The 20302-nt window shown below is 32.2% G+C and overlaps 5 protein-coding genes across 5 annotated transcripts; 4 read left to right on the top strand and 1 right to left on the bottom strand.

Annotated features, from left to right (window-relative positions):
• The first annotated feature begins 286 nt into the window (after positions 1–286).
• Positions 287–1219, top strand: LOC146883653 (uncharacterized). The gene has a single exon (XM_085666152.1). It carries the CDS (start codon positions 552–554, stop codon positions 1176–1178), a length of 627 nt encoding a protein of 208 aa, XP_085522278.1. The 5' UTR covers positions 287–551; the 3' UTR covers positions 1179–1219.
• Positions 1220–4946: 3727 nt separating this feature from the next.
• On the top strand, positions 4947–6325 carry LOC114196198 (uncharacterized). Its single transcript, XM_085666679.1, has 4 exons — positions 4947–5036; positions 5118–5190; positions 5365–5404; positions 6114–6325. Exons 1-4 carry the CDS (start codon positions 4947–4949, stop codon positions 6229–6231), a joined length of 321 nt encoding a protein of 106 aa, XP_085522805.1. The 3' UTR covers positions 6232–6325.
• A 2549-nt stretch (positions 6326–8874) lies between these two features.
• Positions 8875–11047, top strand: LOC114163509 (uncharacterized). Its single transcript, XM_028047815.2, has 2 exons — positions 8875–10211; positions 10294–11047. Exons 1-2 carry the CDS (start codon positions 8890–8892, stop codon positions 11024–11026), a joined length of 2055 nt encoding a protein of 684 aa, XP_027903616.2. The 5' UTR covers positions 8875–8889; the 3' UTR covers positions 11027–11047.
• Positions 11048–12180: 1133 nt separating this feature from the next.
• LOC114196152 (uncharacterized) lies at positions 12181–15059 on the top strand. Its single transcript, XM_028086703.2, has 7 exons — positions 12181–13108; positions 13188–13441; positions 13520–13723; positions 13807–13899; positions 13978–14094; positions 14200–14547; positions 14976–15059. The coding sequence occupies exons 1-7, from the start codon at positions 12448–12450 to the stop codon at positions 15042–15044; spliced, it is 1746 nt and encodes a 581-aa protein (XP_027942504.2). The 5' UTR covers positions 12181–12447; the 3' UTR covers positions 15045–15059.
• A 1617-nt stretch (positions 15060–16676) lies between these two features.
• LOC114196217 (bidirectional sugar transporter SWEET10-like) lies at positions 16677–19155 on the bottom strand. Its single transcript, XM_085666537.1, has 6 exons — positions 18884–19155; positions 18594–18630; positions 18299–18512; positions 18042–18203; positions 17677–17796; positions 16677–17249 (listed from the first exon to the last, which is right to left on the bottom strand). The coding sequence occupies exons 1-6, from the start codon at positions 18927–18929 to the stop codon at positions 17034–17036; spliced, it is 795 nt and encodes a 264-aa protein (XP_085522663.1). The 5' UTR covers positions 18930–19155; the 3' UTR covers positions 16677–17033.
• Positions 19156–20302: the final 1147 nt, after the last annotated feature.

Below are 20302 nucleotides of genomic sequence, written 5' to 3'. Positions count from 1 at the left end.
GGATGAAGAAAGAAGTGGTGGAGTTTGTTGCACGTTGTCTAGTGTGTCAGAAAACAAAAGTTGAACATAGAAAGCCTTATGGGGAACTACAGTCCTTAGATGTCCCAGAATGGAAATGGGAAAGCATATCCATGGATTTTGTGATAGGTTTACCAAAGACTGTGTCAGGTCATGATGCAATTTGGGTCATTGTAGATAGATTAACAAAATCTTCCCACTTTCTACCTATTAACATTAGATTTTCCTTAGAAAAGTTAGCTCATTTGTACATAAAAGAAATTATCAAGCTACATGGAGTACCTTCTAGTATAATTTCTGATAGAGACCCTCGTTTCACATCTAGATTTTGGGATAGCTTACAAAAAGCCTTGGGAACAAAAGTTAGGCTTAGTTCAGCTTATCACCCTCAAACTGATGGACAATCAGAAAGGACTATCCAATCTTTAGAAGACTTGTTGAGAGCCTGTGTTTTAGAACAAACTGAAAGTTGGGAGAAATTTCTACCACTTATAGAGTTCACTTATAACAACAGTTTCCACTCAAGCATAGGAATGGCTCCATATGAGGCTCTATATGGGAGAAGGTGTAGAACCCCGTTGTGTTGGTATGAGAATGGAAATTCCTTAGTTTTGGGTCCAGAGGTAATTCAACAAGCAACTGAGAAGATTAAAATGATCAGGGAAAAGATGAAAACTTCTCAAGATAGGCAGAAAAGTTACTATGATAAACGAAGGAAACCCCTTGAGTTTGAAGAAGGAGATCATGTTTTCTTGAAAGTTACACCTGTAACTGGGGTTGGTAGAGCTATCAAATCTAGGAAACTTACACCAAAATTCATAGGTCCTTATCAAATCCTTAAAAGAATTGGTTCTGTCGCATACCAAATTGCTTTACCTCCAAACCTTTCAAAACTTCATAATGTTTTTCATGTGTCTCACCTTCGTAAATATATTCATGACCCTTTTCATGTGATAGAACCTGATATAGTACAAATACGAGAAAACCTTACTTATGATGTGCTTCCTGTAAGGATTGGAGATCGAAGGATTAAACAACTTCGAGGAAAGGACATACCTTTGGTAAAGGTATTGTGGAATCAACAAGATGAAGGTGATGCAACTTGGGAATTAGAAAGTAATATGAGAGAGATGTATCCCCATCTTTTTACAACCACGTGAATTTCGGGGCCGAAATTCCTAAAAGGAGGGGAGAAATGTAACATCCCTATTTTTAATAAACTATATTATTTATTTTAAATAAAGCAATTAGAAAATCTTCTATTTTTACTAACATTTTGTATTTTATTATGATGTAGTTTAAGCATTAAAAATATTATTAAATAGGTGTGTGAAAAAAAATATATATATATGAAGAATTTTCTAAAAGAGATAAAAAAAATAATATAGAAAAGAAAAAAAAAAAAGAAGAAGAAGAAAGGATAAGAAGATAAGAAGAAACGAAGAAAAGATAAGACGAAAAGAAAAAAAAAAAGAGAGAGGATAAGGTGAAGAGATAAACATTATCTCTTCATTAATTAAGTAATCATGATAAGCACATGGTTTGCTTATATATACATATGGAATGAAGGTTACGGGAGGTGAGAAAGTGAGAAAGAAAGAAAGAAAGCAAGGAAGGAAGGAAGGAAGAAAGAGAAAGAAAGGAGAGAGAGAAAGAGAAAGAGAGAAAGAAGAAAGAGAAAGAGAAAGAGAAAGAAGAGAGGGAAAGAGAAAAATAGGAAAGAAAATTTAGAGCAAAGATTCAAAGAGATCATAGTCTTCTACAACTATTATTAGTGTGCTTCTTTCATTTAACTTATTTTCATTTATTATCCTCTTATATTTATTTTATTTCATCTCCAATTATACATTGATCCTGTTTATTTATTTATTTTATTTAATCTCCAAATATGTATTGATCCTGTTTATTTATTTTATTTAATCTTTAATTATGCATTGATCCTATTTATTTATTTTATTTTATTTTATTTATCTCCAGTTACGCACTGGTCCTATTTATTTATTTTATTTTATTTTTATCTCCAGTTACGCACTGGTCCTATTTATTTATTTTATTTTTTTATTTATCTCCAGTTACGCACTGGTCCTGTTTATTTAGTTTATTTTATTTATCTCCAGTTACGCAATGGTCCTATTTATTTATTTTATTTTATTTTTATCTCCAGTTACGCATTGGTCCTATTTATTTATTTTATTTTTTATTTATCTCTAGTTACGCACTGGTCCTGTTTATTTATTTTATTTTATTTATCTCCAGTTACGCACTGGTCCTGTTTATTTAGTTTATTTTATTTATCTCCAGTTACGCACTGGTTCTATTTATTTAATTTAATTTATCTCTAGTTATGCATTGGTCCTGTTTATTTATTTTATTTAATCTCCAATTACGTACTGGTCCTGTTTAATTTATATTTTTGTTTATTTATAACGTTCTTACCCTTATCTAATTATTTATTTAAAGTTCTTACTTTGATTCTTATTTTATCATTATTTTTACAATTAAAAATAAATAAATGTGAAGTGAAAGTATATATTATTTTATTCAGTGAGCTTGGATGTAAGAAAATTGTATGTACATTTTATCGTTGTTTTATTTTCTTTGTATAGTTTATACAATGACATGAATTGATAGTCATCACATTTAATGACCTTTGAAAATATCCAAGAGTATGTCAGTTAAGTAAGAGTTAAGTCTGGTTTCAATAAGTTGAGATTAAACCAGTGTCAAAGTGTTTGTATTTGGGAAGTCACAGTTTGGTACACTGCGGGATGAAAGGCAGGGACCATGGTGGGGTCTAAGGAAGTTTTACCAAGTAGGTGAATATCTGGATAGTTCAGAATAGCGCACTGGACTAGGATATTCATAGGCCAAACTTGGGACTATCCGATACCTGCTCGGCATCGCCAAGGTTAGGTAGTGAGTATATATCTCTTTTGTGAGCCGATGAATGGCTAATATTCTCGAGAAATAAATAATTATGATTGTACCAATGTTTTATGAGAAATACTCAACTACCTAATCACTTCCCAAAGCAACTTTTGATGTTCAGATTGGATCATCAGAAGTGGAATATGGATCCATATGTCTGGTAAAACAAGATCAAGTTTTGTGGTTGTAGGTCCAAATCTAGGCCCCCGGTGTCTGCATTGTTTGTTGAGTTTATTAAGATTGATATTTAAGGCTTATAAAGACCTCACTCCTTTCATATTTTTCTTTCATATGTACCTGTTGCATGAGCAGAAGAGGAACCTGCTCAGTGAGAGTTGTTCGGGATATTATTGGTGGATCTTCTGAAGATTGACTCATGGATAATTTCTATTAATATCTTTAGGAGATGTTAAAAATATAGAAAATCTTCTATTCTGATGTAGGACTCTTAATATTTAAGAAATATATATTTTTGTAATATTTCATTAACAATTACATAGATGCAAACTACATATATGAATATGAAGTTATGTTATTATTAATGTTCTCTCAAGGATAATCGTATGGAAAAAAAAATTTGATTCCATATTTTTTTTATCAAATAATAATTATTTAGTATAGTAGTCGGGGTGTCACATTTATTGCTCGTCGTTCTTTATGGTTTCTCTCTAACACTCATCATTCTCCCCTTTTGTAATTTTGACATCTCACATTCTAGGGTTTATCTCTTCTGCATCTACATTGTTTCTAATCTCTTCACAATTGATCGATTCAATCAAGGTTTTTCTCTTACCTCTGCAATTTGGTGTTTAGTCCCTGATTTTTTTAATTTCTTTGAATTTGGTTTAATTAATTTTGCTTCTGAGATGAGGTATATTGTTTTTGTTCTTAGTATATCTATCATAGTTCTTACTGCGGAATGACCAAACTATTGTTCATGAAAAACTTAGAGTGCCAGAGATAGGAGGTGTAAGAAAAAGAGCTTCTGTATATATAATATAAATTAAATTTGTAATCATATTGTAGTAATTAGTTTATAAGTAAAATAGAAGTAAAGTTGTAATCATACTTCTCTAAAGATACAGAGTAGTTTCTTCAGAACCTGTGATTACATCTAAATTTTTCAGAATATAAATTGTAAATGGTGCTAAAACCTCTGTGTGCAGAAGTTGTTATTATAACCGATGCAATTGAAAAATAACCATTGTGCTGCTTTGTCAAATTGTTACAATTGTTTGGTAAACTATTTTCCTTTGCAGGGCCCCCATCATATAACGCTTTGCTATGAGACATTTTTTATGCTTTATATCCAATCCAAGCAACATGAAGACAAATTTGTCTGCTTGGTTAAATTAAATATTCCAAAGAAGAACAGAATGAGTTTTATATGTAATCTTATTTTAGTCATGCTTAATTGACTCTGGTTAAGAATATTTGTTTGGTAAGGCTACCTTTTGCACCTTCACTCAACCAAAATAAGAATAAGAAACATACTAATAATGTTGATGTTGTATTTTAACTTATGCATAGTATCTATTTTTGGTTCAAACAAACACAATAAATAATTCGTATCAACAACTTGTGCTACTGTATTATATTATGACCTTTGTGTTGTTCTGAGGCGAGTTTTACCAAGTGGTGTGGAGGGCACAGTTATAAGAGAAAGCTACTAAAGTTTTTATTGGTGATTTTTCAGACTTTGCTGGTTCAATTTTCCCTACAACAATCATATATAGCTTTCAAGGGAAGTAAGAAACTTCTTTGCATCATTTGGGTAAGAGTAGGTCAGAAGCTTTACTTAACTCTACATAGCCTCAGTATATAATAATGTTGCCTACATGACTATTAAACACACCTTAATCTTTGAAAAATCTAGTAGTGTAACTATCACTTCACTATATATCACTTTACTCCTTTGAGTGGCATTTTCTGAAATTGAGATACGGATAATTCAAAATTTGTGTTTGTTAGCTAAAATAATTCACGAATTATATCTGAGAATGCATTCAAGTACCAAATTGATAACAGTTAAGTTGCAGGCAGAAGCAGCATCATCCAGACAAATTCCATATGGGGTAGCACAGAATGAGGTGGTAATGCTGAACCTGCATTTGTTATATGCATGGATGTTTGTTTGCATATATTGTTAGCTAACGAATTTGTATCTTCAGGTAAAGGAATGGCAAGATGCATGGGATGAAAAGGAAAATAAGGATTCTGAGAAGCAAGGACTTGATCAACATGGTACCACTATAGTTGGGACGTTTTTATCAACTTCAGTTTTCTAGAAAGCACATCATCATCCTTGAGTTGCATGGCAATATATTTATTTATTTTGGTTATAACTTGTAGGAAACAGAATAATGTTTTTGAAAAATTAATGCATACTATTCTTGTGTGAATTCTTCAAATGTACAGATTCATTTTGGAGCAAGCTAAAGACGAGGCTGCTAGGAAGGTATTCTAAAATTTACCTGTTATTATATGCATAGAAATTTGTTCCAGAATTAGCATCATTACACATTATCAGAAATTTGTTTACACCCTTATCAAGTTTGAAGCTGATTATGTGAATATTGAAGTTTTAATTGGAAATAATGGCATGTCTTAGATGCATACATGGCTTAACCTACCCTTCCATAAGAGGAGTTTGACATATGAAGGGATGCATTGGTTTTTATTTGTGTCAATTGCTTACTATTTTATTGATCAAACCCAAAATTTGTATTTTCAATATTATTATTATTATTTGGAGTCCCATATGGTATATCAATATATCAGCAGTTGTTTTGCATCATTGCCTCCTTCCCTTGGGGCAACAGTAATCTGGTTTACTTGATTTGCCCAGTTGAATTTTCATTTAATGTTGGACCTTTATTTTGTAGAGATAAGGATAAAAGCATTCCAATGTAATGGGATTTTGTCGTTGGTTATAGGAGAGAGACATTCGTATTATTATTTTGTGCATGAATGAATGTTACTCACATGCAACTTCTCTATTTTGTAAATCTGTTTTTGACAAACTATAATTTACCCTTAAACCATTGCAAGCACTGCAGACAGTGGTGATATTTGATGATGTTATTGAGAATCCATGATATTATTAAATAAAGCTGTCAATTATGCTTTTAGTGAAACTCAGCTCATTGATTGTCATGTTCCAACAGGTGGGTGCAGAAGAAGCAGAGAGATATAGCGTTCAAGGGAAGTAAGAAACTTCTTTGCATCATTTGGGTAAGATTAGGTCAGAAGCTTTACTTAACTCTACATAGCCTAAGTATATAATAATGTTGCCTACATGACTATTAAACACACCTTAATCTTTGAAAAATCTGGTAGTGTAACTATCACTTCACTATATATACTATTCATTATTTAAAACACCTAAATTCAAATCTAAAATAAAAATATTTTTCCTATATTTTTTATTCTAATGGTATTGACATAAAAAATATTAGTTCTTAAAGCCAAATTTGTTTCACAGTGTAATTTTATATTTTTAAAAGTTATTTTCAGAAATATCACACTTAAAAGTAAAAGTGAAGAAAAAAAAATAAAAAATAAATTGAGAACTGTTTCTCTAAGGTCGGGCTATGCTATGACATTGCATGATTGAAATGTCACTTTTCTTTTCGGTGATATTTTCACTGCTGTTTGCTGTTTGTGGAAACTTTGTTGAAGCATTATTTATGAATTAAGAACTTCTGGGTAGATTGGTAATTTCATTGAGTTGAAAGAAAATTTTAGAAAAGATGTACTTAGTCTTACCTTGGGATTGAAGCTAGAGGCTTTGGTAAGAATTAGGAGCAGTGAGCGTAAGACTATTGATTTTTGCTAATCAATGGTGTATTTCGTTGAAATGGATTTTTAATTGTTTTAATTTTCATATTAGTTTTTAATTTATTTGTTTAAATGTTGTGTGTGGTGTTAATGTGTTATATAATGCTTTAATTGTTTATTTGTTTAATTTTTATTGTTTTAATTGTTTTAATTTTTATATTAGCTTTTAATATGGAAACCATATCAGGATTTTTAATTGTTTTAATTTTCATATTAATTTTTAATATGTAAACCATATCAGGATTTATAATTGTTTTAATTTTCATATTAGTTTTTAATTTATTTGTTTAAATGTTGTGTGTGGTGTTAATGTGTTATATAATGCTTTAATTGTTTATTTGTTTAATTTTTACTATTTTAATTGTTTTAATTTTTATATTAGCTTTTAATATGGAAACCATATCAGGATTTTTAATTGTTTTAATTTTCATATTAATTTTTAATATGGAAACCATATCAAGATTTTTAATTATTTTAATTTTCATATTAGTTTTTAATTTATTTGTTTAAATGTTGTGTGTGGTGTTAATGTGTTATATAATGCTTTAATTGTTTATTTGTTTAATTTTCATTGTTTTAATTGCTTTAATTTTCATATTAGTTTTTAATATGGAAACCATATCAGGATTTTTAATTGTTTTAATTTTCATATTAGTTTTTAATTTATTTGTTTAAAATGCTTTAATTTAGTTCATATTATGTTAGTGATCAGAAAGAGGAGTACGATTTCTGAAGTTGTTGTGCTTCAACTATTACAACACCTGTTGTGGATTCTATAATATCAGGTTTGTTATTAGCTTACATTAGCAAATTATGGAAGATGTTATTCCTATTTTTATTTAAAATTGTTAATTTTAGAGAGACTTATACTATGTTATCATCTTTTAGATTAAAGATGATGGACAAAGAGTGGACTAAACTTCCAAGATTTAGTAAAGAGTATGCTAATGGTGTAGAGTTATTTTTAGATTTTGCATACGCTAGCGGAAGAGCTCAAGGGAATGAGATCTTATGCCCTTGTTCCAAGTGTAGAAATCTTTATTGGGCAACAAGAAATGTGGTCTATGATCATTTAATAGCTAAAGGATTTCTAAAAAAGGATACAACACTTGGGTAAACCATGGGGAGTCAATACAATCATTGCCTACTCCAAGTGATGATGACATGGAAGATAATATAGATGGATTATTGCATGACACATTTAGAAATGTGGTAGAAGGAAGTGGGGACAACATTGGTCCTAATGAGGAAGCAAAAAAGTTCTACAAGTTGATTAATGAAGCAAAACAAGAGTTATATCCTGGATGCCAAAGTTTCTCCAGTCTTTCTTTCATAATCCGAATGTATCTATTGAAATGTCTTCATGGGTGGAGCAATGCCTCATTTTCTGACCTTTTACAATTATTGAAAGAAGCCATAGCGAATCTAAACATTCCTGAATCTTTTAATAAAACAAAGGCCATGATTAAAGATTTAGGCCTTGATTATAAAAAGATTCATGCATGTCCAAATGACTGCATGCTATATTGGAAGGAGCACGAGAATGACACTTTTTGTGAGAAGTGTAAAGTTTCAAGATGGAAGGAATTTGGTGAAGCACATGGTGAGTTAGAGCAACAAAAGAATGAGCAGAAAGTGCCTGCAAAAATTTTAAGACACTTTCCATTGATCCCCAGACTTCAAAGGCTATTTATGTGCTCAAACACTGCAGATTTAATGAGGTGGCATGAAGAAGAGCGCTCAAAAGATGGAAAAATGAGACACCCTGCTGATGGTGAAGCTTGGAAAGACTTTGATAAATGCCATGCTAATTTTTCTATTGAGCCTCGCAATGTAAGACTTGGTCTAGCAAGTGATGGCTTCAATCCATTTAAGACTATGAGTATATCACATAGTACATGGCCAGTCATGATGGTGGTGTATAACTTTCCGCCATGGCTATGCATGAAACCCGAATACACAATGTTGTCACTACTAATTCCTGGACCACAATCACCTGGAAATGATATTGATGTCTATTTGCAACCACTAATTGAGGAACTAAAGCAATTATGGGAAATAGGTGTAGAAACATATGATGCCTCAAGAGATCAAAAATTTCAAATGCATGCAGCTCTTTTGTGGACGATTAGTGATTATCCTGGGTATGCTATGTTGTCAGGTTGGAGCACTAAAGGAAGGTTGGCATGTTCATGTTGCAATTATGACACTCATTCGTCATACTTGAGACACAGCCATAAGATGTGTTATATGAATCATCGTGTGTTTTTACCAACAAGTCATCCATGGAGGTTGAATAAGAAGTCATTCAATGGAAAGAAAGAACTTGGGTCTGGACCAACTGTGTTAGAAGGTACTGATATTGTAGAAATCTTGAAGGATTTTAACAATGATTTTGGAAAGTATAGAAAAAATAAGAAAGATGGTCCATGGAAGAAAAGATCAATATTTTTTGAGTTGCCCTACTGGTCACAAAATAAATTACGTCATAATCTTGATGTAATGCATATTGAGAAAAACATATGTGATAATATTATTGGGACTCTTTTGGACATTCAAGGCAAGACAAAAGATCATGTCAATGCACACTATGATTTACAAGACATGGGAATTAGAAAGAATCTTCATCCTTGGGAGCTTGATGGAGGTCGTGTACAGTTTGCAAAATCTTGTTTTTCAATGAATGCACATGAAAAGTCAATTTTTTGTGCTATTTTAAAGTCCGCCAAATTACCAGATGGGATTGCATCAAATATTTCAAAGTGTGTGAATGCTAGTGAAAAGAAAATAAGTGGTTATAAGAGTCATGATGCATATTTCATGCTACACTACTTGTTACAAGTTCCAATAAGATGCACAATGCTTGATGTAGTGGCTGGCCCTTTAATTCGTTTGGGGTCTTTTTTTCACTCTTTGTGTCAAAAAGTGATCCAAGTGCAGGATTTGGATTACTTAGAAGCCAATATTGTAGAAATACTTTGTCAAATGGAGACGATATTTCCTCCTAGTTTTTTTGACATAATGGTTCACTTGCCTATCCATCTAGCAAATGAAGTAAGATTGGGTGGGCCAGTTCAATTTCGGTGGATGTATCCGATTGAGAGATATTTGTGCAGACTTAAAAGTTATGTTCGAAACAAGGCTTATCTTGAGGGTTCTATTGCCGAGGGGTATTTAGCAGAAGAAGCTTTGACACTTTGCTCAAGATATATGCATAAAGACGTAGATACAAGATTGAATAGAAAAAGAAGAAATTATGAAGGTAATGATTTATGTGATGTAGATGTTTGTGATTACTTTTCAAATAGAGGTAGTGCTTTGGGTGGTAAGAAAAAAGGTAAACTATTCTCTTTGGATTTGACATCTAAGGATCAAGCTCATCGATACCTCTTATTCAACTGTGATGAAATAAACATATACATCAGGTGTGATACTAGTTTATTTTTTTTCATTCTCATCTTTTGAATTATACCTTAAATCACTAATAAAGATTATTTGTTTTTATAGAGAGTATGATGAGATTTTAAATAGGAAGACAAAAAGAAGAAAGTGGATCAAAGCTAAAACCCAAAGTCAAGAGTTTAGTGAATGGTTCAAAGATAGAGCCATGAGTGAGGATGTATCACTTCAACTTAAGGAATTCTCTCGTGGTCCAAATACTGTTGCAAGGAGGTTGTCAGGCTACCTCATCAATGGTTACAGATTTCATACTACAAAGAGAGATGCTAGACGCAAAACTCAAAATTCTGGTGTAACTTTGGTTTCATTAACACCAAGTTATGCAAGTTCCAAGGATGAAAATCCTAGGATAGAACCCGTCACTTATTATGGGGCAATCAATGACATAATTGAGTTAGACTATTATGGGCATTTCAAGTTTGTGATGTTTAAGTGTGATTGGTTTGAGAGTGATGCAGACAAATATGGGCTTACATGTGTTTATTTCAACAAAAAATGTTACCAAAATGATCCCTTTGTGTTGCCTTCTCAAGTCCACCAATGCTTTTATGTTGAAGATCCTTTTGAAACAAGTAAACATTATGTTTTGAAGACGATTCCAAGAGATTTATTTAATATGGGTGATCACTCACAAGTAAATAATTCTGATAATGATGATGAATTCAATTGGGTTAGGGAAGACATGCCTGTAACACTAGCTGAGAAACCTTCTAAAGATTTGGAGAAAGATTATTCTGATGATCTTGATTTTGATGAGACTTTGTTTGACTATATGGACTAAGAGGAGGATGGCTAGTGTTGATAGAATGGATTTTGTAGTTTGGATCTTTTTATGTAACAAGATGCAGAATTGTAAGATAAGTCTCTCTGCTTTAGTTTGACATGAATAAGTCTCTCTGTTTTTCCTATAATTGTAAGATAACTTTTTAAACATTTCCTCATATAATGTGGTGTTGATAGAATGACTCTGTTTTTCTGCTGTTCGTCTCTATTTAAAATTTTGTTATATGTTTGGTTGTATGAACTATTGTTGCTATCATGAAATGTGGTGAATAACTTTTAAATTTTCCTTAGCAAAAGTTCCTCAAATATCAATTGAGCTACTGTACAAATCTTGGTGAAATGTGGTGAAATGTCATTTTGTATAATTGTCCTGTACTGAGAAGAGGGTCTATCTGCTATTTTTTGAATCCCGAGTATTGGAAGTGTATTGGATAGAAACAGCTCTGCATTCAAAACTTTTTGTTGTTTCAAAAGGAGTTTCCAGGAATTAACGAATTAGTTGTTTTAAACTCTTTTATGGCTCAAAAATGTTTCATTTTCTATGCTGATTGAGTGCAGGGATTATTAGGTATATGCTGATTAACTATGATACACAGTTGTAAAGGTCATGATTGAACAAAAAATACAAGTATAGAACACATGTTAGTAGGTGGTTTATGTCACTTTATCCCTCAAGTCTTTTTCTTTTCTGTTGTAAATTTCAATGTTTCTAATTCAGGTGCAGTTGGTTTTTTCGCAGAAGAACCTCTCTTCTTATGAGGCTCGTGTGCTAGACCACCTTTAAATGTTTTCATCGAGAGATTTATCCATTGAAACTGTGTGGAACCATTTCTTTTCATGACAGTATCAATTGAGCTACTGTACAAATCTTGTTACTGTACAATTCTGGCAGGTCTATATCAACATAAATATGTAGCCATTAAATTGATTTGTTTTATGTTGCAGGTCAACTTTAAAGAGGAACACATAACAGTGGTAACGGTGATAAATTAATTTCTTATTACACTAACACAATGTATCAAAGTTAAGCTCTGAATGAAAATTTGGCTTCCAAATTTTATTGCTAAATTTTACAACAGATTCTTGAAGTCAAGGAAGCAGTTGAAGAAGCTACAGATTGCAGTTGAAGATCTCTAAGAACCATATTTTGTGTACAACTTTAACAGACTCATATTTCTTCCAAGCCACATTTAGGTTCATTTATGTGACATTTCAGGGATACACAAAATCTGCAACTCTAGAATAAGCTTGAATAGAAAACTTAATATTGTCTATTCTTCATCTCTTTATCACTTATATGTTTATTATTCTTCATATCTGCATCACTTCTCACTTATATGTATTTCCTTGCTTGTTAGTTATGCTTAATTGCTCTTTTTTTTCTTACTTATTTTTGCTCTTAACTTCCTAAAAGTGTAGATGAAACCTCAAGGCAGCAACATTCAAATGAGTGCTTCAAGTATGGAACTTCCTCAAGTAAAATCAAGCAAAGAATTACTAAGGAAAATGCAAATTTCACATGGAAAGATGACAAGCAATCAATGTAGAACTACTGCACCTAGAATTGCTGCTGAAACACAACTAAACTTGCCTACTTTTAAGTTGCATGACCATGCAAATTTGGATAGGAGGCTTAGCTCGAGAAATCAGAATGGGAAACTCAAGAAAAAGGCAGCAAATGTAGCTGATAAATCAAAGGAAAAGCTACTACAAATTGAAAGAGCATTCACTCAAGTCACTAATTCAAGTGCTGATCAACAACCCAATAAAAAGGGAGTGTCACAAGAGGAAAATTCTAAGAAAAGGAGATTGCCTATGAAAGGAAGGATGGTAGATGATAACTCAAGATCTAAGGAAGGACTAGTGATTGAAGATGTTGAATCAATGACAAGACAAGGTGCTGCTCCTAAGGATACAAAAACAAAATTGGGGTCAATGTCAATTGATCAATTTCTTAAAGAAAATGGAAGCACTGATGATGAAGACGAAAATATTCAAAATGGAAGTGAGGAGGCGGAACAATATGTTGGAGAAGGAAATACATACCAAGATGAAGATGGTGAATTGAATGAAAAAGAAGGTAAATATTTTATTATTAGCATTTGACAATTTGTTTTTCATATGTAATATTTAATTTTGTGAGTTGAATGTCAAAATAGGGACAAAGAAGAAAAGAACAAGAGGACCAACTCAATGCTTAGCAATACACGGAAGATCAATGCAAGATCGTCCAGAAGTTGTATTGGATGCAGATGGAGAACCTATTGGTCCGACTGACAAAATTGTAACTGACTTGAGTTATTTCCTTGGCACAATAGCGAGGAATTCAACCTTTTGTCCCTTGATTTACACAAGTTTCAAAGCTCTACTCAAAGATAAAGATAATAAGGCTCATATATGGACATATGTTCTGGTATGAAAACTAAACTTATATTGATTTGGCGACATAAATATTTCTTAAAATTCATCCATTTAATGTTTTTTTATGTAGGAAAAGTTCAATATTAGTGATAAAGGAGAGAAAGTCGTATTTACTCGTATAAATGATGCATGGAGACGCTACAAAAGTTTTATCAAGAAAAAACACTTTTCAAAGTACTCCACATTGAAGGATCGGCTAAAACATCGTCCTTTATTCCTTTCTGAAGCTCATTTCAAGCAATTGCTCAAATATTGGAACATTAGTACTATCCAGGTAAGTTTATTTGATGTCTTATTACGTTAAAGCTACGTGTTATAATCTACCTTGATTGTTATTTTTCTCTTATCTTAATGTAGAGCATTAGCGAGAGAAATGCTGCAAATAGAGCTAAGCAAAAGTACATCCATCGCATGGGACCAACTAGTTTTGCTAGAATTCATGCTGAATTGGTAATATATTTCTACTTATGTCATCGTATGTTTTATATTTAATGCAAAATATGCTAATTGACCTTTTGCTTATTGTAGCGTACCAAGAAAGAGGTAGGAGAAAAAGTTACTCAAGCTGAAATGTTTATTACAACTCGTCAACGTCGAGAAGGCCGAAAAGGAAAAGAATTGGATGAAGAAACACATAATGCTATTGTATGTTTACAATTCATTGTATAGATTCCTTTTTCTCAATATAAATAAATCTCCTTTATTCATTGTATAGATCTACATAATGATTTTTTAATTTTGTTTTATTAGATTAAGCTTCAAGGTTCCATTCAAAACTCAAGTGATTCTGTAGAACAAACATTTAAATCACTGTTTGGAAAAGAAAAGCCTGGGAGGGTACGTTGTTACGGAAAGACTATGACACCATCACAATTTAGGAAAAATGAAGAAATTGCTGCCATCAAGAAAGAACATGCAAACGCAATTAGTGGTATGGCAAAGGAAATACAAGATCTACGAGCAATTGTAAATTTTGTGGTAAGGAAACAAAATCCAGATTTAGATGAAGAGGACTTAAATAATATGATGGCACGCGTTTTAGGTAAAGAAAGTAGTGCAACAGGGCCATATTCATCTGCATCAACCCATGATCCGCAGGTAAAGAAAGTTTTTAATTGTACTTCCATCATTAATATCAATGTAAAATACCCAAAAGTTTAATACTAAATAGGATATGGTTAGGATGTTGCAATAACTACTTATTGATGCTTTAGACTCTTAGCAACTAAAATATTGGTATTTTGTGCTTATTAGGTGTTACATTAGATTAATACTATACTATAAACTCTCAAATCATGTTTGTTATTTAACATCTATGATACATTATGTAAGAGAAGAATCATGATGAGTATAATGTTACATTTTAGGTCTCTACTTCACTCATGAACATGCATTTGTTGGAACTTAGAAATGATTGAAAACATGTGATTCAATGCACATTTACATGTTAAATTTGACTTAATTAACTCGTTATAATGTATAATATGTTGGAAAAATGTGATAATATATTTTGTTGTTGTTTGTAGCTAGAAGACAATGAAGATCATGAAGACAATGAAGGCTATGAAGATTATGAAGACAATCTTATAGAATAATGATCTTTGTTATGTCGTTAAGAAACATTAGACATATTATATTTTAGCTTTCTAGCTAAAACTTTGAAAGGTTCATGCTTAATAATGACTTGAAGATAGTTATTTTAATAGTTTGCATTCTAACATTGAAATATATGTATGAATGACATTTAATATGCATTCAATTATGAATATTTTGTGTACGAATATTGTTTCAGGTATTGATTATTGTGGTGTCTAATTGTATAATATTGTGATTTGAAGAGGTACACTCTTTTCACATTGAACATTTCTATAAAAACACATTCTAATAAATGTGGCTTAAACTCAAAGACAATATTTATAAGGGTGTTGTCTATTATAAGGATATTAAGCCACGGTTTTAACAATGTTGTCGTACTGAAAACCGTGGCCTAATGCCTACAGCAACGGCCACCTAGACTACGGCTAAGAAACTGTTGTCTAAACTTTAGCCCACGATTTTTACGATTTAGGCCATAGTTTTGGGGTGTTGTCTAAAATACTTTTTGTTGTAGTGTGTTGCTCAACGCCTAAATATACAAACTGAATGGGACTGAGCGCTAGCACTGAGCGTCCAAAAATGCGAATATCATATATCATACAATATCATATATCTCAAATGTTATTTTTTCTTTATTTCAAAATATTCATATATCATATCATACTCAGATCTTTAGTTTATTGGACCTGTTAATATATACAATTATATTATAATTATATACTTATATATGGGCCAGGTACACTAACCAATGCTGTTAATAAAATATTCTTTTTGAAAAATGAACAATCAATGCTAACGTGATGTTAATAATTCATCTCTTTTTTCTTAATCAATAGTAACATTCTCTAGAAGCGATACCAGATTGAAAAAGTAAAAGCATTAACGAAAATCAAAGTTTAGCGTTGATGTTGAACACTAATTTGTCTTTTCATATATTAAATATCAAATTATTTTAGGGTTCATATTACCAAATTCTCAAAGGAAGCTATCAAAATACAGTGTCTTGTGTCTAGATTTATCAGATAATAATACTGTGAAAATATAAAAACGAAAGAAGGATTTCAAAATTAAAATGAAGGAAACAAGAAAGAAAGAAAGAAAAAAAGAAGGTGAAAGACACGCTTTGTTTCTATATTTGTAAAGGATATGCCCTCTAATGTATTTGATTATTTTTCTTCTAGTTGGCAACGCATAATATACATGAGTTGAAATTTTGACCGAACATATAGTGAGTAAATAAGTAATTAAGTAAATAGTAATAATAATTGTAATAATAACAATCATCATCATCCTCAAATTCGGGGTTCTAATCCTCATAAGGCTAATAATTTCAAATAATTGGGCACTGATTTTTTTTATAACACTTTTCCTTTCGATGAATAGAATGTTTAACGACTCCCAATTGGCATGTTACAATCGAAGTGTCGGGTCTTTTTGCCAATGATTGTTCCTTAGCTCCCGTCACAAAGATATAAGTTTTTTTTTACTTTTAGGTCATCTTTTTATCTGTCTCCTTCACCATGACATCATAAAACAAGATAAGACCCCTCCATTTCCTCTATCTACATCGCTTTGAAGCATAGCCATTGTAGCATATGAAAATAAATAAAAGTGTGGCAAATAGTCATAGATTTCATAACCCGTAAAATAATAAATTCCCATAACATGAACATAGATGACGCGTACAAAGGAAAGAGAGAATTTGACGAGTTGGAGTGAGGTACACACCGAAAGAAGACAAGACACTACTATGCTACACATTTTACTACAGTGAGAGTGATGGAAGAAGAGGCCAAAGAGACTTTCAAGCTAGCTAACATAATTCACCACCTAACAAAAGAAGAACCCTAAACACCAAACTACACGTACTGTTGTTCTTGCGTTCAGATGAGACCCCATTTGACAAACTAAAATGGTTTCACTTTTAGGTTAATATTTTGGGACCTCATCTTCTTTTCCTTCTTTGGACTTGTTCATTGCATGGTTCATCACACGTTGCTAGCTGTCTCCGTCACAGCACCACTTTTTGTGACATGATTCGGCTCTGAGGGTGTCACTGTGCCCAACTTCACCACGTCAACAATATGGCCATTTAGTTCCTGTAACTTGGTTGGCTCCTCCAATGTCTTTGGCTTTGCGTTTCTATAAACCAAATACAGCACCATCTGAATTATCCCAAACACAAATCCAAGCGTATTTGGGAGCTGCATCATTCAAATGCAAATCTTCTTTTAGGTACGTCAAATCAATTTTTTTAAGGAATAAAATTTAAATTCCCTTTCATTTAAACATTTAAGCCTTTTCTAATTAAATATAATATATTACAGGGGCCCATCTTTCCGTTTGAATATTTTTATTTCATGTGAACTCAACTCTATTGGAGTGAGCACACGTTTAATTAATTGCTCTAGTTAAATTGGCTTTTCACTAAATTATAGAGGCATAACAAAAAGTTAGGAGATCTAGCTGCAAATATATATATATATATATATATATATATATATATATATATATATATATATATATATATATATATATATATGACAAAGTAGTGATAAAGGAAAAGCGTCGTTAAGATAGACAAAGATTTAATGGTCCAACGCTAACGTAGTAGTATTGAATTGTACTTACAGCGATGTAGTAGTCCTTGAGAAGAAGGCCATAGAAGAACCACATGACAGCATTTACGGTCAAAAAGAAGGACAAACTGAAAGGCATGAATTCCACGCTCTTGGTCTTTATCACACGTTTCTGCATGTATCAATTATGAGAATTTGATTTCTCTTTGAAAGCATATATATTAAGAAAAGGTGAAAAAAAATGTTGAAGATGAAGAAGTAATAGTTATGAAAGTAAGTGAAATGTGTATTGAAAAATAAAAGAAGTAATATAGTAATAGACGAAAAGTGAAAAATCTTGGAAAAAGAAGCTCCATTAAAAGTTATGTGCATAATCATTCTCTTTATGATTTAAATAATGGGCTTCTAAATCATTACCATAATGCAGAGAGGAGCAGCAAACACACTTATGTTGAAAACAAGGCAAATCCATCCAATCACAGAAAGACGTTTGGTTCCTGTCGTAAAGTAGAGGGTTGAAAGAAGCATGGCTCCGAACCCAAAAACATTCAACAAGAGAAGAAGCTTGATGGTCGAAAGCTGTAACATTTGACAGAAGGAAAACCAATTTATCATTTATTCTTGAGAAGAAGGAGAAGAAGGAATCGGTATATAAAAGTTATTAGAAAGAATACCCTGGTTTTACTTGGAGCATAAATTAGGAAGATGAGAAGGTAAATTGACTCAATCACACATCCAAAGGAGTTAATGGTAATAAGAAGGAGGCTAGCATCCTTCTTGACCATTGCGTAATAAATCCAGAGCATGGAGCTAAACAGTGCAACAACATAAGGCAGTGATTGAAATCCTTCTGCAGTTTTTTTCTTGTAGATTTGGTAAAATGTTGGTCTGCAATCGAATATAATTTATATCTAGTTAGAAGAAAACCTCAACGTCCCATAATTTTGTAAAGTAGTAAAAATCACTTACAATGGAGCAAGGAACACCATGAAGGAGATGACGTTGCCTAATAGAACACAACAAAAATACAAATACAAGAAACACCCATTAGCCTGTGGTGAAGAAACATCTTAAAAAATGCGATGAAATTAATCTGCATGGCACATGTAGTTCCGATTTTGTTCACTTCAAAAGCTTTATATTAAAAATGAAAAATATTTGTGCACTTCAAATAGTGAAGAAGAGTAGATTGAAGAGAAGGGTAAAAGATGGTGAAACATATGAGGTTTTTGGTAATGGAGAAAAGAAATAAAGTGTACCTAGAAGGCCGAAAACAAAAGCCCAAGTTTCATGGTGAATGGCCATTTTGGTGTGGTGGGTGGAATCTAATATCTCTTCTCTATCACTCACTGAGTGGTGACGAAAAGGTGTAGATAGGATTGTGTGAAAGTGAGAAGCCTCAGTTGAGGTTATCTCTTTCTCTCTTTCGATTGCACGAGTCGTTAAGGGAAGAATGGGAAGGTATTTATAGTGGGAAAAGAGAAGCTAGAGAAGTCGCATGCAATATGCAAGTGGCTAATTAAAGAGGAAGGTGCAGTAAGGTGGTATTGTGTGGTAATATTATTGTAGCTTTAATTTAGTTATGAGTACTTTCCAGTTGTTCCACCACCCAACCACTGTTTACTTTAACCCAAATCAAATCTAAAACACCACTTCTCTTATTACCCTATAATCACCCATTTTGGTTTAAGTCTCTTCCTCATCCTCTTACCTCCACAATATTGGTGTGGGGTTCACACACAATCTTTATTCTTTATGACGTATCACCCACCATGTGGCTTTAAGCCTTACAACTCATTCCAGTTTCTGGGCAAACGGGGTGAAACTTGCCACACAAAAATTATTAATTACTTTACCTAAAATCTACCATGCCTTTCTATTTTAATCCCTATCCGTATCTCACTACCACATTTACAAATCACAAATACATCTGACTAGCATATTTTTTTTTGGCAAAAGTCTACACATATATACAAATAAGGATAACAAATAAATCTGTTTATAATGTACCAATTCATTCATAGTTTTGACAAGTAATTTTCACATTGACGACATACGAACAAGCATAATATCCAATACTTTTAATTGGGGATGGAAACAAGAATGAGTATATATATATATATATATATATAATCTTAGTATTTGGTTTTATAATCCTTTTTATTCTTTTGCAACATATTTTTTTCTCTTATCTTATAATTGTGTGGTTCGTTCTATATCTATGAAATCCATTTAAATCTCCAATATATATTCTCTCTTGTAACAATCTTTAGTGTGGTTATGTTCAAATAGTGTACTATCACATTAATACAAAAAAGACTTTTTACGTTTGTCATTTTCAGTTTTTTGACGTTTACCTGCACCCTAACATCGTATCGGGTGACATTAAAATTGACGTCTGACTTTTAATACCCGACGTCCCTTGTTGTTCAACCAGATTGTGCCACATCACCATCTTCTTCTCCCAACTCAGAAACCCTAGACGAACCAAAATACCATGGCAACACCTTTGAGTTATCGTTCCTGCACCATTGACGAAGGAGTTGTCGCGCATCAACCACCTACAATCTGCCACTGGAATCAAACCCTCAACATGTGAAAACATAGCAACCACTACATCACACCAAAACAACAGATCATGCACTACAAGAAAATATCTTATTAGTAACCAATTTTAG

The sequence above is a fragment of the Vigna unguiculata genome, chromosome 9 (genome assembly GCF_037176805.1).
Source record: "Vigna unguiculata cultivar grain cowpea cultivar isolate G323 ecotype 2 chromosome 9, ASM3717680v1, whole genome shotgun sequence".
In the NCBI taxonomy this organism is placed as follows: domain Eukaryota; kingdom Viridiplantae; phylum Streptophyta; class Magnoliopsida; order Fabales; family Fabaceae; genus Vigna; species Vigna unguiculata.
The sequence above is the reverse complement of the archived record's forward strand: the minus strand, read 5'-3'. Positions and strand labels throughout refer to the sequence as shown.

Excerpts from the sequence above, each read along its gene's own strand:
- LOC146883653 (XM_085666152.1), top strand. The coding sequence starts at position 552 with ATGGCTCCATATGAGGCTCTATATGGGAGAAGGTGTAGAACCCCGTTG.
- LOC114196198 (XM_085666679.1), top strand. The coding sequence starts at position 4,947 with ATGCATTCAAGTACCAAATTGATAACAGTTAAGTTGCAGGCAGAAGCA. Across the intron at positions 5,037-5,117 it reads ATGGGGTAGCACAGAATGAG|GTAAAGGAATGGCAAGATGC; the intron begins GTGGTAATGCTG and ends TTGTATCTTCAG. Across the intron at positions 5,405-6,113 it reads AAGACGAGGCTGCTAGGAAG|GTGGGTGCAGAAGAAGCAGA; the intron begins GTATTCTAAAAT and ends ATGTTCCAACAG.
- LOC114163509 (XM_028047815.2), top strand. The coding sequence starts at position 8,890 with ATGCATGCAGCTCTTTTGTGGACGATTAGTGATTATCCTGGGTATGCT. Across the intron at positions 10,212-10,293 it reads GAAATAAACATATACATCAG|AGAGTATGATGAGATTTTAA; the intron begins GTGTGATACTAG and ends TTGTTTTTATAG.
- LOC114196152 (XM_028086703.2), top strand. The coding sequence starts at position 12,448 with ATGAAACCTCAAGGCAGCAACATTCAAATGAGTGCTTCAAGTATGGAA. Across the intron at positions 13,442-13,519 it reads ATATATGGACATATGTTCTG|GAAAAGTTCAATATTAGTGA; the intron begins GTATGAAAACTA and ends TTTTTTATGTAG. Across the intron at positions 13,900-13,977 it reads CTAGAATTCATGCTGAATTG|CGTACCAAGAAAGAGGTAGG; the intron begins GTAATATATTTC and ends TGCTTATTGTAG.
- LOC114196217 (XM_085666537.1), bottom strand. The coding sequence starts at position 18,929 with ATGGCCATTCACCATGAAACTTGGGCTTTTGTTTTCGGCCTTCTAG. Across the intron at positions 18,204-18,298 it reads ATGCTCCAAGTAAAACCAGG|CTTTCGACCATCAAGCTTCT; the intron begins GTATTCTTTCTA and ends CAAATGTTACAG. Across the intron at positions 17,250-17,676 it reads TCAAGGACTACTACATCGCT|CTCCCAAATACGCTTGGATT; the intron begins GTAAGTACAATT and ends TGAATGATGCAG.